Source organism: Colletotrichum costaricense, assembly GCF_030867565.1.
Source record: "Colletotrichum costaricense strain IMI 309622 chromosome Unknown Scaffold_12.1, whole genome shotgun sequence".
Taxonomy (NCBI): Eukaryota; Fungi; Ascomycota; class Sordariomycetes; order Glomerellales; family Glomerellaceae; genus Colletotrichum; species Colletotrichum costaricense.
In genome coordinates, this window is record NW_026848241.1 from 391,385 (window position 1) to 406,562 (window position 15,178).

Here is a 15,178-nt window from a genome sequence, read left to right on the forward strand (position 1 = left end):
AGCTTTTTACCGTTTTAATAAAAGCTATATATCGTGTTTATTCTCGTTTTTTAAGAGTTATTAGAAATCCGTTTAAACCTTTTTTCTTTTTAAGTTGTTTAGTAACTAGATTTTCTTAGAGGACCTAGCTAGTAATCTAATTTATTCGTAAGTTATACTTTCGTAACTACGAGATTTTTAAGATAATATTAATATCTCTGATCTTCGTAATATCGTATTATAGTTATTCTTGTTAGTTATTGATATATATCGAGAGGTATACGGTCTCTCGATTAATATATTTATAATTATAATTAACTCGTTCTTTTTTTACTATTTATAGTTAGTATAGATTATTTTTTTATACTTATAGTAGGTTAAGTTCGTTTACTATTTTTAGTAAGATATAGGTTTCTTATGCGCTGCTATTAATAATAGTATTTAGTCCTCATCCGTAGATATCGAAGTTAATTTATAAGTATACGTCGTTATATTATCGGGTTATACGTAAGAACTTTTTTTTTATTCTCGCTTTTCGTCGTTCTTTTACAATTAGCTTTTTTAGTTTTTTAATATACGCTTTTTTTAGCGAGTACTTTACTTGCGTAGTTTTTATTATTCTCTTTATACCTTAGCCTTTTTAATATAGTAGACTTAATATTAGTCGTGTTTATAGTTTTTTTATTTTATATATTTACTATTAAGGTACTTTATAAGAAAGCTAGGGTCTGGGCTAAATATTACTTTATTGTCGCTATTAAGACTTAGTAACGTCTAGCTAGGTAATTAGTCTTTTATATAGATATCCTTAATAGGCTTATTATTATGTCTTTATAGGTAGAAGCGACTATTTTATTTATATGCGAGGTACTAAAGGTATTTATTATCTAGGTACTCTGTTTAAAATAATTCTTTATAAAAGGGGTCCTCGGGGTTAAGTAGAGAGTGGTTTTTATCTGTGTAGGGGGTTATTGTAACTTTTTTATATTTTTTAGTTCTGTAGAACTAAATAGTTTAGTTATTTTTAAATAGATAAATATGTTTATATTATGGTTTGTTATTATTTTTTTTAAAGTTAGTATTATTAACGTTAAGCGGTGCTTTATAATCGATCTTTATTTAAGTACGTTATTAAACGACGTTACGAGGTTTATCTAAATTATAAAGTAATTTTGTTTTGTTAAAATAAAAGGAGCTAGTTCTTATTTTAATATCTTTTTCTTTTCTGAGGTTAAAGTTAATTTTTTTTTTTTTTATAATTCCGAAGTTAAGAGTCGGCTTTTTAAATATTTCGATTTTATTTTTGTGTGCGAGGTCCTTAAGCTATTTTTTAACTTTATAAATGAATTTTTTGTTAGCGTCTACCCGTCTTATTATATAAATAGACTTAGTCAGAATTTTGCTTAAGTTAGCCTTTAATTTAGTAAGTAGTTTTTAGTTTATGTGGTTTTGTTATGCTATATAGACGAGGCTACTTATGATTTTTTTTATATCGGGTCCTCTTTTTTTAAATTTAAGGAGTTACTTTTTTATATTAGCTAGGAGTCTTTATTTAATCCGTTTTTTAAGGAAGTAAAGTATATCCCTCGTAATAGGGTCCGTTTTGGCTTTTTTTTTTATATTTTTATAAATCTAAGAGAGCGTAGTAATATATTTAATATTGTTTTTTTTAAGAGTATAGGGTTAGTAAGCGGGTATTTTTTTTTTTTTTATTATTATTACTAGGGTTCTAATAGATAGTATAGTATTATATCCGGATTGTCCCTTATTTTTAAGTTACTTTAGGTATTATCCTATTTGTTCCTTACTATCTTAGTAAGTAAGATAGTTATTATCGTAATAAGCTATTTATAAAAGTTACTTATAGGGGACTTCTTTATTTATAACGCTAGCTCGCTTTTCTAAGATAGGTTAGTATTAGATATACTTAGGTTATTAATAGTTTCTAGCTATATATCTTAGTTTATCATAATTATAGTACTTAAAGTCCTTTTTTTAGCGAGGTTATTCCCTTTTAGTAACGCTAAGGTCTATTAGTCCGCTATAATACCTTATTATAATAGTCGTTAGTTTATATTTACGTTTACTATTAAGTTTAGCTCGGTTATTCTAGGTATTCTATCCTTTTTATTTAAAGCGTCGTTCGTAGAGTTGATTATTAATCTTAACTATTATATTAATATAATTATAGAGTTTATCGGGCCGGTCTTATTAGGAGAGGTCGTCCTTAACTTCCTTTTTTAGGCCGTAATAAAAGGCTACTATAAGTACCTTATTATTTTAATTAAATTTAGAAGTAATTTACTTAAATTTTAATACGTACTTACTAATTAACCCCTTTTATATAAGGGTTATAAGTTTTCGTTTAGTAATTCGTTCTTTATCGGGGTTACTAAAGGTTTTTTTAAATTTTTTTTTAAACTCGTTATAGTTATTAAAGATTTTTTTAGTATCTTTATTTTGGATATTACGTTTATTCTCGAAATAGTTTCTTATAGAAGGTTCGAACTAAGTAAGGGTATTTTTTTTAAAAAATAAAGCTATATAATAGACCTTATCCGTTTTAATAATAAAAGAGGTTTTATAGTAATATAAGTAAGCCCTAGTTTAAGTAAAAAATCCTTAAAGAGTATCCGGGGACCTATTGTAGGGTTTTAGTTTAGGGTACTTAGTTCTAAATACCGAGAGAGGTCGGGGCGTTATAAACTAAGTATAAAGTTATTCGTTCTTATTTTTAAGTTTAAGTATTATGTTATATAATTATTAAATAGTAGGTATAGCTACCCTAGTAAACTACGTAGTATTATTATTACTAATAGTCGATATATTTATACTATTTAGTTAGTTTTTTAAAGAGTAAACTTATTAAATAGGAGTAATTAAAGTATTATAACTAGCTAGTTATAGTAAGTATATTTAATAGAAGTTAAGGTTACGAATACTAAGTAAATAGTATCGTAGTTATAAATAGCTTCCCTAAAACTATATTTATAAGTCGTAAGATAAATAAGGCTTCGGTAATTAATTATAGTTTTATTAAAAGGGGTTCTTAATAAGGATAGCTAAAAGCGATCGTAAGATCTAATACTAAGTTAATTACTAAAGAAGCTATAAGAAGTCTATTTTTAAGCCTAGCTCTAGTTTATATTATATATAAGTCTCGTTTTTAAATATATTTTTTATAATATTCTTACTTAATATTATCCGATTATTTACCGAACGGTCGTCCGTCTTACTTATTTATAATTATCCATCCTATTTATTTACGGGCATCCGTTTTTTATTTTATTATATAATCGTAATTACGTAACTTATTTATAGTTCTTTTATCCTAAGAGGAGTTACCCTAAGTTCGTTTTTTTATATATATAGTGTAGTAACTACTATAGGTCCTATAGAGTAAGGCCCTAGCTTTATTATGCATATTAGGTCGTAATAAGGAGCTTATATTAACGCTTAATAATAATATAAGGTAGAATTTAATATACTTTATAATATAGCGCTCTTTATAAAAAAGAAAGTAGATCTATACTTTCTTAATAACTAGTTAAGCTTATAAGGATTTAAAATAATAGATCCCTATCGAGGACGTTCTTAATAATAATAATTAGTAGCTACTAGCTAAGCTAAAGGCGGTACTTAAGCTACTTTACTTCTAAATAATAAAATACTAGGGCTAGGGTAAAAGAGATAGTTATAGCCGTTTATAAGAAGTAATAGTAAGTCTCGAGTACCTTATTAACTATTTTGAGGAGTAGAAAAAGTTATATAATAAACCTTTTAAAAAAGAAATAGATCTTACGGCTTTTTAAATCGTAGCGTCGTAATCGTAGTTAACGTAAATAATACTACTTCGTTAGTAGTTAGCTCGTCGTTAATTTATATCCTAACCTCTTTCTTAACCTCTAACTTTAAGTAATATCCCTCGTTATATTTAGTTTAAGTATATGCTTAAGGAGCGGGCAGAGCTACTTCTTAGTAATAATTTTAACTTGCGAGGATACTTCTGATTATTAATTATTAATACTTAGTAAGTCCTTAATAAGTATTATACTAAGTTAGGTAACTCTTTGCTCTATGCCGTAGTAATTATTTTTTACTTTAAGTAAGGATTGAGATAGTTAGAGAAGAGATAGGATATGCCCGAGTAGAGCTACTAGCTATTTGATATGAAAAAGGGACTTTACGATTATTAATAAAAATAGTATATAAACGAGATAGTAAGTCCTCTTCCTCTTTATTGTCTAAGTCCTCCTCCTTTGTTACGATAGTTATAAGCTATTTTTATTACCCTTACGATTTTAGAGAGTATCGTAGAAGACTCGTAGTATTAGTAATAGTTAATATCTCGAATAATAGAGGTAGTAATTAACTACGTGCTTAAGCTTAATTAATATTACTTATAGATTATCCCTTAGCCGGTCCTTAACCTAATCTAATAGTAAATTAACTATTAGCTAACCTATTTAACGTTAAGTAAGCTTGTACTTAATATTTTTATGATCTTTACGATAGTAATAGACTACGAGAGGATATTTAGCCTTGCGAAGTTAATTTTAACTTTATAGCGATTATTAATAAGATCTTTTATACTAGAGGAGGTTTAATATCTTAAGAACTAGCTTCGCGGTAGTATTATAGAAATAAGAGGTTAATTTTATAATTAGAAGAGCTAATCGAGGTAAAGTTTATAAATTAGTACTATAAGGACTTTCGTAATAGCTTCATTTAATTCCTAATTAGGAAATTAGTTAAATTAATCAATTATTTATTAAATAAGTTAAATAATTAAATATAGTGCGAGAAATTAGCTAAATAATTAAATATAAACCTTATATTTAATTTGTTTATTTAGGTATAAGCGCTATAGGTCTCGTGTGCTGGGCAAATGGACAAAAGCACGTTTCTACAGGCTTCCTATCAGCTTAGAAATCCGCACCCAATGCTATTATTCTATTAGCTAGAAACATCATGAGAATGACGCTGCCCGCCAATGTGCCATTCCAGGGTGTTTGGATTCGTCAGCTGCATGGGTTATATCAGTCTTACCGCATGCAGACCATGTAGCTGCGGGCTAACCCGATCGCTCGAATAGGGTATCGGTTCAGTGCCAAAAGGGTAGCTTAAATCGACGTGCATGCAGGTATCTTTCTTTTGGGATTATAAGTACAACGGGTTGGCGCTAGCCATGACAGCTCTCACGTGCAACGACATCATGAAAAGTCGATGAATTAACACAGGCGGGATAGGACTGGGTGAAGAGCAATTCCTCTTGTTCTCGCTTGAAAGGATGTAGCAGCTGGGCATGTCATTTGCAGAATCAATGAGACGACATAAAATGTAGAAATATGACTAAACAATCAGAAAAGCCCTCCAGAAGTCTCCGCCCCGAACAGATTCACTCGGATCCTAGCAGCCTTTGGAGCAGAACACTCCGTCCCATTCACACAGACATTGAAGCCACAACAATTATCAACCAGACACACACCACCTCCAGCACAGGGCGATGTCGCGTTACACTGATCATACCCAACGCATCTACCCGTCCGGAACCCAATACCCCCGCCCTCCAGAGTCTTGCCGCAGAGGCAGTCAGAGTCAGGGATAGAGGCTTCGGGTGGGTAGAACCGTTCTCCATCTTGCACGATGCAAGCGTTTGCATTCGGGCAGCATGCAAGTGCTGTCGGGTCCGTGATGTTGCGCTCGTACTCTGGGCCTGATGAGGGTAGGGCCGTTATGTTCGCGAGTGAGATGGGTGTAGTGGAGGTTCCAGCCGTGAAAGTGAGGTTCAACGTCTCAGTCGAGATGAGAGAACGGCAGACTTCCGTCTTGATAGTTGTGACACCGTATCCCTCAACAATATCACCTAGACCCGATCCAGAGCCCGAAGTCGAGTTCTTGAACGTTGCGGCCGAGAAATCGTAAAGGTTCATAAAGCTGTCAATGACAGCCAGGATTCCCTTGCCGGCATCAGAGCCAAGTTGTAATCCAGCATCGATGAAGGGCTGCAGAAGCTCGTCGACGTTGATAACACTGCCGAGTTGCTGGAAGAGCAGACTCCACACCGACGTGAGAGGTGGACAACTCCCCACCAGAGATCCCTGCGTCAAATGATCCAGAGTCTGTTGAACAGACGTCTCACACTCCATGGAATCGCTCCCGCTTCCCGGGAATGCGCAATTCGCGACAAAGTCTCCCGTGACATCTGGGAGAACAATGCATTGGGTATCACCTAGCGCGACTGATACTGGCAGATCAGCACGGGCAGGATTACCGCACTGGTCTTTGAGATGGAGAGTGATGTCGAATGCGTCTTGTGCCATCTCGGCCAACGTCCCTTTGAAAACGGGAAGACGGCGAGGATTTGTGCCGTTTACTGGGATATCAGTAGTGTTTGTACAGGTCGAATTTGTCAGGGTGTTCAGTTGCTGGAAAAAACCAGAGATGAAGACGTCAATCTTGGGTGAGCAATTGGCCGAGGCAAAGTGCAAACCCTCGCTGTCGATGGAGAGCACATTGCCGGCTTTGTCAAGGATTCCAAGTCTTGATGGGTCGGAGACGTCGACGAGAACTGGGTTGGTGGCATTGTCTATCAGGCGGAGGTACTGAACGGAGTGCGTAGTCTCATTGAGGTAGAACGCGTCGATGTACGGAGGAGTACGGTTAGTGACGTTCAGGAGAGACTCATGTAGCGATGCTGTAGGTGTTGGAAGGGCGTAGCACGAAGTCGCATTTTGCGCTACAATGACCGAGATACCCGTGAAAGCGGAGTCATGAATTGAGGTTGAGGTCGCCGAGGTACTCGCCGGCGCAGATGAAAACCCAGTCGTGGATGATGAGCTACCCGCTGTCGGGGCTGTACCATTGACAGTGCTCACGAACGTGGCGCCGCCAGTCAGGCTGACAGCTGTCGGTGTTATCAGACTCAAAGAGCCTGGCGTCAGGGTACCAAAAATGGTGGAACCGTCGACGACTGTCCACGTTGAAGCCACACCATCAATGACACTAGTAATGACTGTCGGAGTAGCGGTTGCCGTGGGAGACCCTGCTGTGGCGTCGGACGAAGCGAAGATGGTTGAGCCTCCGATTACTGTCCAAGACGAGGCGATGCCCCCAATAACGCTCGTGATGACAGTTGCGCCGGGTGGTAGTTCGCCCGAAGCAGAAGGTGGGCTTGCAGTCGGACTGATAGTAGAGCCACCGATCACCGTCCATGAAGAAGCAACTCCCCCGATGACGCTGGTAACGACGCTCGCACCAGGTGGCAGATCAGATGGAGCAGTCGTAGCGCTTGGCACCGGACTGACTGTTGAGCCTCCAATGACCGTCCATGAAGAGGCGACACCTCCAACTATGCTCGTGACCACAACTACATCGCCAGTTGTGGCCGGTGTAGGAATCGATCCCGTGGCATTTGTTGGGTTCGCGATTGTCGAGCCTCCAATAACAATCCAGGTTGACCCGACCCCTCCTATCACACTCGTGATTACCGTGGCTGCCCCAGATACCGTCGGACTCGGTGATATCTCACTGGGGTTCACGGAGATGGTAGAGCCTCCGATGACAGTCCACGACGAAGCAACACCGTCAATGATGCTTGTGATGATAGAGGGGTTAGCACTAAGAGTTGGAGATCTAGCGAGGGTTGAACCTCCGATGACCGTCCAAGTCGAGCCAACACCACCAACCACGCTTGTGATTACGCTGAATGCCCCAGTCTCTGTTGCAGATGGAGTCAGAGGAGGCGTTGGAACTACGCTCCCATTTGACGGAATTCCAACAGTTGTGCCTCCAATCACCGTCCAGGTAGAAGCAACCCCTCCATTGACGCTCGTGATGATGCTAACCTCAGCAGCTTGAGAGGGGCTTGGCGTGGACGTGGGCGAGGTCGAGTTGGGAGAACCGACAAGAGTTGAGCCACCTATCACGGTCCACGTCGAAGCATCCCCATTGATGATACTCGTAAAGACAGTGAAGGCACCCGGGGTGGTTTCTGAGGGGGTCGGGAGTTGAGTCGGTGTGCTGTTGTTGGCGAATGGACCGCTGCTGGTGCTTACGCTTAGCGTAACGACCCAAGTCGATGCCATCCCGCCGACATCACTCGTGATTGTGGTGACTGCAGGTGGAACAATGGGCGTACCGACTGTTGTTTGTTGGCTCGGAGCACCAGTAGTGCTAGAAAGCCAAGACAGACTCCAAGAAGACGATCCAGGAGCTCCAGTGATGGTCGTTGTAACCCCGTTGATAACCGAAGTGATTCCCACCATGGACCTTGTAGAACTCGGCTCAGAGGCGCTCCCAAAAACCGTCTTGACTGTCGTGTAGTTCCCGTTGGTAATCGTAATCACTCTTGGCACTGCTGCCGTCGATTCAACCGTCGTCCCAGGTTGCGTGGGCAAACTAACGGTAGAGTCTCCGATCAACGTTACAGTCGACACGAATCCAGATGCAGTCCCACTAGCGTTGCCGGTGATAGTCTTCGTCGTGGAAAGCGGGACAGGCCGACCACCGCTGTCCCCGTCACTCACGGACGAAAGGCTCTGCACGCTGCTTGGGTTTGGGATCTCGGAGCTGTAGATGTAGATCGTGCTGACTTGCGTTTCTGTGACTTGGACTGTGGCGGTCACCTCGCCCCAACCACACTTCGACGCTGTCTCGGATGGGATAGCTGGGCCGGGGAAGGAATAAGAGTAACCCCCTTCGAAAGTTGCGTGGGCTGTTGGGATGGTATGGGAATCCGAGGCTGCCGTGGCTGATGCTGCGTTAGTTGCTCCGGGATCATCGACTACAGTAGAGTAATCAGCTGCCGGCGTTGCCGTCGCATTTGCGTGGCAAGGTGCCCGAGGTGTTGGGTCGAGACTGAGAAGACAAGAGCACTGTGGCATATTAGTCCTCAATTCTTCACAATCAACAGGGCTTGGCATGGGTAGAGTGCAACTTACCGCTGATGTTACGGATAGGGCGGGATAACTCGTCGGCATAGGATCCGGTAAACTCAGCGTCCCAGTGGCGTCACCAGAGTTCAGGAGCATGGAGCAGTACATCGTCCCGTTGTGCCGCTCCATAGCCCGGAGTAGGTTGTCGCCGTGGCATCCATCTGCCACAGCCATTGCCGCGCCTCCTGCGAGAAGAATGAGAGATGAGACAAACATGATAACGAATGATCTTGGACTTCAGGCTAAAAAGTCAGAAAAGGCGGCAAGAGTGGTCAGATTAGAAAAGAACAGAGAGATTAACTGAGCGAGTGTTGAGGGCGGAGGCTATCGAGCTTCGTCGGCCTCTGGTCCCGTTGGGCTTTCTCGTCGCCCTTACCTTCAGTATCTCAGCTCCCCCGAGACCTTTATACAGAGTGTAATGAGCTCGGCTCACGATACCTTCACTTATCGCAAACTGGTTCTCTCATGCCGCTATTCCGAGAATAGACCATAATGCCGAGACAAATGCTAGCATTGGACTCCTCACCATTTGGACCCCGGCCCAGTGCCTCGGTGAGAGACTAGGAAACAGCAATAGCAACAACACGAAGCACTATCGCTGTGATGCCATCGCTTCCAGACATTAACGATGAAAGCATCACGGTACCACTGACTAGGTGTCGTCCAACACCGGGCCCAGCTACTCCGCGGCGCACCATGGTGACCTTGTGCTGTTCAGCTGCATGCGCGTCCGAGACCGACGCGGTACGCCGTCAAGTTCATGCAGGTACCATACTGACATCCCCGAGCTGCACTACGGCTCATGTTCAATCACCGTATTCCATCAAGTTTTTGTCTTCGATAGATTTTGATTCGTGCCCACGATGCTCCATTCAATCGCTCCTTGGATCGGACTGATAGAGACTACTATCGTTTCAGCCACTCTCACCGTCAAGGCCGTGATTTCATCTCGTGAGAGTTCAAAAAAGACTCTCGGCATGAGTGCCGTTCGCCAAGCGAATATTGCTGACTCACATCTCTATATCGAGCGGAAATTCGACCAAAACCTTGTGGTATCTCCCAGAATGAGACAGAGAAGAGTAAATGAGGGGGACAAGATCACGCACTTGAGGTTCAACAAGACCAAACCAAGAAGCGAAAGGCGACACAAACTAAAGGTAGAGGGGTTCACTCACAGCAATCACGCGCCGAGGCGAAAGATGAGAACTCACTCAAGTCAGACAAGATGTGTAGAACAAAGCCAGAAAAGCCTCCAATTTTCTTTTCAATCATTACATCCATGATGCGCCTCCCCTCGTACAGTCATTATACCGATGACACACAAAGAACCGACCCATGGCCACCCCAAGGGGCCGACAATATTAACAGGCATGATCAACTCAAAACGCGCGCAAAATAGCAATGAACCCATGATTCGTAAGACTCTCCCCTTCTCTCACTTCCCATATTCCATCATCGCGCCATCGTCGTCTGTTGCGTGGCTTGCTGAATCTGGCCTTGACCATGGCCCTGCACCCGTGTCCGCACGATGTAGTCCTGGTTCTCGATCGTCACGCTCTTCGTCATATGATTCACCTTGTAGACACCAACGAGACGGGCAGCCAGCTCGAACATGTTGTTTCGGAGCGAAATGACAATGAACTGGGCGTTCTTCGTGCGCTCTTTGATGTAGTTGGCAACGATTGAGACCTGAAAGTGACCATGTTAGCAAGGATGAATCGCAACAACTAATGGCGAGGGTAAGAACTTACGTTTCTGAAGTCCAAGGCAGCGTCAATCTCGTCCATGACGTACAGTGGCGTTGGCTTGTAGTGGTGCAGAGCAAAGACAAGCGCCAAACTGCTCAGTGTCTTCTCACCACCAGACAAGTTGCTGATGTTCTTCCACGACTTCTTTGGGGGCATGACACTGAAGAGGATACCTTCGCTGAAGGGGTCCAGGGAGTCGACCAACTCAAGCTCGGCGTTACCACCCATTGTAATCATTTGGTACATCTCCTTGAGGCGGAGAGAGATGGTGCTGAAGCCTTCCATGAAGCCCTCCAGACGCAGGCGACGGAGTTCGTCACAGCGCTTCTTGGCTGCGTCGCGTTGGTCGACGGCGGTCTGAAGGTCGGATGAGCGGGCGGCGTGCTCCTCGACACGGCGACGGTACTCGGCGAGAACACCGAGATCGACGTTGACGTTTTGTGTCTTCTCCTCGAGAGCGGCGATTTCTCCCTTCAGTTTCTCCTTGCTCATGTCCGCAAGCTCATCAGGAGTGTAAACGGGCAGCTCGAGTGCTTGACTGCTTGGTTGAGATGGCAGCTGAGACTCGTCAGACTCTTCCTCATCGTCCTCATCCTCGGCTTCGGCGGATGGCTGGGAGTCCTCGCCAGTGACAGCGTCCTGGGTCACTGTCTTGTCACCATCCGCTTCTGCGTCATCATCTGCTTCAGCAGCTGTCGGGGCAGGGGCGACCTTGGGTGCAGGGTTAGAGGTTCCGGTCAGGTCGTCCACGTTCTGAAGCACCAGCTTAGACAGCTTGTCGTTCCAGTACATGAGTCTCTTTTGGTTCTCAGTCAGGACCTTTTGGTTCTCCTCAAGCTTGTTGCGCATCTCGATCTCGCTGGCCCGAGTAGCATTCAACTCGGCGGTCTTCTCATCGAGCTCGGCCTTGACGGATGTCAGCTCTTGTTTCTTAGCTGCCAAACCCTCCTCGGCCTCGTCGACTTGGCCTCGAAGAGACTCGGCCTTCTCGCCTTGGTTTTCTATCTCATGCTCGAGCTTCTCAAGGTCGCGAATAGCCACCTCAATGTCCTTGGTGGCCTTGGCGTGGTCTCTCTCGAGCTTCGTCTTTTGCTTCTCGGCCTTGACCTTGCGAACTTCGGCGTTGGATGTCTCCTCGTTTTGAGAGACAATCTCCTCTTTCAAAGAGTCGACGTTGGCTTTTTGCAGGCGAAGCTTCTCACCACCAACCTGCATGATCTTGTCTTGCAAAGCCTTGATCTCTTCCTCAACTCCAGATGTCTCGTCGTGGAGCTTCTCAACCTCCTTGTTGAGCTTAGCAATTTCCTTGCGAAGAGCCGCAATGCGGTTATTATCCGAGGCGGAGGGTTGGTGCTCCTTGCTCAACTCCTTGATGCGACGATGGGCATCGGCCAAGTTCCTAGCCGCGCTATCGATCTCAAGAGTGATCTTCTGCATCTTGGTGTCGAGCATAGGGATCTGATCATTGAGTTCACGGACTCTTGTCTCAAGCTCGCGCTGCTGCTCCTGAAAGTCTTGAAACTTCTCCTCGAGAACATCGCGATCTTCCTCAAGCTTCGAGACCTGTTCCTTGGAAGTCTCGGCAACAAGCTTCGAAGACATCAGACCTCGCTTGACAGTTGTACCACCACCAGACATGGTACCAGACTTGTCAATCAGCTCGCCGGCCAAGGTAACCACGCGCCATCTCCTGGCACCGTAAGCGATTCTGTTGGCCTGAGCCAGGTCGTTGGCCACAAGGGTATCTTGAAGGGCGTGGTAGAATGCTGGGCGGAACCTCTCCTCCTTGGGGTTGACAAGGTCAAAGAGGCGAGGCGCATTTTCGGGGGTTTGAATGGCATTCATGTCTCGAACCCTCAGTTTGTCCAAACACATAAAGTTACCACGACCCAAGTTGGTCTTGCGAAGGTACTCAATGCATTGCTGACCAGCTTCGACGGTGTCGGTGACAAAGTTGTCGAGGGCACCGCAGGCCGTGGAAATGGCCACATCGTACTTTTGGTCAATTGCGCCGAGGTTGCCGAGTCTTCCGTGGAACCCGTCGATACGACCGGACTCGCGCATGCGCATCAGAGCGGTGAGAACGTTGCCCTGAGTCTGCGTCTTAGACAAACTTGAGCGAGCCTCGTCCGCCTTCTGTCTGGCGTTAGACACCTTTGCGCGAATCTTGGGTTCGTGGGCATTGAATCGTGTCAACTCGTGCTCAGCCTCCTTTCTCTCTTCCTCCAGCTTGGCCTTCTCGGCCTGGCACTCTTTGAGCTCCTCAGTCTTGGCAGCGCGAGCATCCTCAATGGCAGCAATCTTTGCCTCCGTTTCAGAAATGGCCACAGCACCAGCGTTGGCCTTCTCCTCGAGGATGTTCATCTCGCTCTCTGCAACAGCGATGGCTGATTGCTTCTGGTTGATCTTCTCCTTCCAGGGCTCCAATGACTTTTGCTTGACTGCAATCTGGTCGGAGAACTTTTGAGTCTTGCCCTTGAGGCCCTCACGAATAGTCGCGAGCTCCGCCTCCTCTTCTTGCACTCTGATTTCGAGTGATGCGATTTCTTGTGCGCGGGTCTCAATCTCCTCCGCGCATTGGGCGATGGTCTCGTCTGCTTCAGTAGCGGACTTTTCGGCGTTGGCGATGGTCTTGTCCAGCTTCTTCTGCTTGTCGTTGAGGAACTTCTTCTTCTCGTCAAACTTGACGCGCTCTTGCTCGAACTTGGCCATCTCCTTAACAAGAGCCTCGGTTTCTTTCGCTTGCGCCTCAAACTCCTTGCTTCCACGAGAGTATGACTTTTGGAGCTCCTTGATGACCTTTTCGCCGCCATGATGCTTCTCCAACTCATCGTCGAGCTGCGCCTGCATCTGACTGATTGCTTCCTCAGTAACAGCAACGTTGTCGTTGCACTCGCCAATGTAGAGTTGGTACAGCGCAGACTTCTTTGTTGTGAGCTCGTTCTCGTCGCGGATGTATGCAATAGCCTTGTTCTTCTTGTCTTCGAGGCCGTTCTTCTCCTTCTCAACGTGTTGAACGCGACCACTCTTCTCCATGCAGATTTCATTGAGAGTCTCAACCTCGGTGGCGGATTCCTCAATAGGCGTCTTGTACTTTGAAGTGCCGATGATATCCTCCAGATATTCGAGAAGACCGTCGTCATGTTCGTTGGCAGCCTTCGGCTTCATCTGGGCGATGGACTCGACCTCACCCTGCAGAATCAGGAAACGTTTGTGGTCAAGGTCGATGCCGCGGTCGCGAAGGAGGGTGGTGACTGTGGTGAAGTTGGAGGCTTTGCCGTTGATGTAGTATGTGCTAGAGTTGTTCTTGAAGGCTTTGCGGGAAATGATGAGATCGGAATCGGGAATGACTTCATGTCCACCACCGGGCTACGTATGGTTAGCGACTATTCGCACGAAACATTTGACGCAGCTAACCTGATCCATGACTTCTCTGAAGTGCACAGAGACCTCGCAATGGTCCAAATTCGGGTGCTGGGCTGAATTGTGAATCAAGGCAGAAAGCTTGCCCTGACGCATCTTGCTTGCACGGAAGCCAAAGACGAACAAGAGGGAGTCAATAACGTTGGACTTTCCAGAACCGTTAGGGCCAACAACGGAGGAGAATGATCCATGGAAAGGACCGACTTCCTGACGACCAGCATAACTCTTGAAGTTGGTAAGAATCAGGTAGGAGATGACCAGGCGAGGCTTGGGAGTTGTGTCCTCGACCACCGGCACGGTCAGGGTGCGCGACTTCAAGACAATGTCCATTGGCTTCTCCATGACGGTGTCCATCGCGCGTACAGGCTTGAAGGTGGCCTGCGTCTCGTCTGCAACCGGTCGCTGCTCGTTGACTGAAGAAGCTGTGATGTCGGCGAGAGGCTCTGCATGGACCCGGGAGGGCTCGGGAGTAGCGGATGGCTTGCGTATGGATGCTGGTGTCGCAGACTTGGTGGAAGCTCTAGGCGCAGCGCTCATCCTGGGCTTTCTGGGAGACGGCTTTCTTGCTGAGGATGGCGGCTCTTTCTTGCTAATAGTTTGGTCGGGGTCGAAGATTTCGCTAGGCTCTATTGAGGGAGCGATGTCATGCGCCGAGGGGTCTTCGGCAAAGGATGTCTCATCCGCCATCGATGGTTCCTCCACTGCTGAAGGCGCCTCTGCGATGGACGTTACATCTGCAACCGAAGCCTCCTCCTCAAGCTTCGTGGCCTCCTCGGCCACGGTAGTGTCGGCATTCTTCTTAGGTCTGCCGCGGCGGCGAGGCGCTGTTGGAGCAGGCGTAGATGAGGGCGCAGCGCTCTTGCGGGCGCGTGTTGGTCGGCGTACTGGGCTTTTTGATGGCTCGGGGGCGAACTCTTCCTCGCTCTCTTCCTCTCTCTTTACGGTGGTGTTTGCGATCTCATCGTCGTCGGATGAGTCGACGATGGCCTGGCGGCGCGTCGCACGGCGTGGGCGGGCCGACATTATGCTTGTGGTGAGGTTGTAGGTTAGTCGTGTGTGAAGCGAATGAACGCAAAGGCAAAAGTGCGTGGG

General features: G+C 45.0%; 2 protein-coding genes across 2 annotated transcripts; both read right to left on the minus strand.

Moving 5' to 3' along the window:
- Positions 1–5,377: 5,377 nt before the first annotated feature.
- CCOS01_11088 (uncharacterized protein) lies at positions 5,378–9,131 on the minus strand (the record flags this gene model as incomplete). The annotated part of the gene is made up of 3 exons (XM_060459241.1): positions 5,378–5,388; positions 5,468–8,855; positions 8,922–9,131. The coding sequence occupies 3 exons, from the start codon at positions 9,129–9,131 to the stop codon at positions 5,378–5,380; spliced, it is 3,609 nt and encodes a 1,202-aa protein (XP_060309973.1).
- Positions 9,132–10,367: 1,236 nt separating this feature from the next.
- Positions 10,368–15,109, minus strand: CCOS01_11089 (RecF/RecN/SMC N terminal domain-containing protein; the record flags this gene model as incomplete). Its single annotated transcript, XM_060459242.1, has 3 exons — positions 10,368–10,604; positions 10,667–14,032; positions 14,081–15,109. The coding sequence occupies 3 exons, from the start codon at positions 15,107–15,109 to the stop codon at positions 10,368–10,370; spliced, it is 4,632 nt and encodes a 1,543-aa protein (XP_060309974.1).
- Between the last annotated feature and the right edge of the window lie 69 nt (positions 15,110–15,178).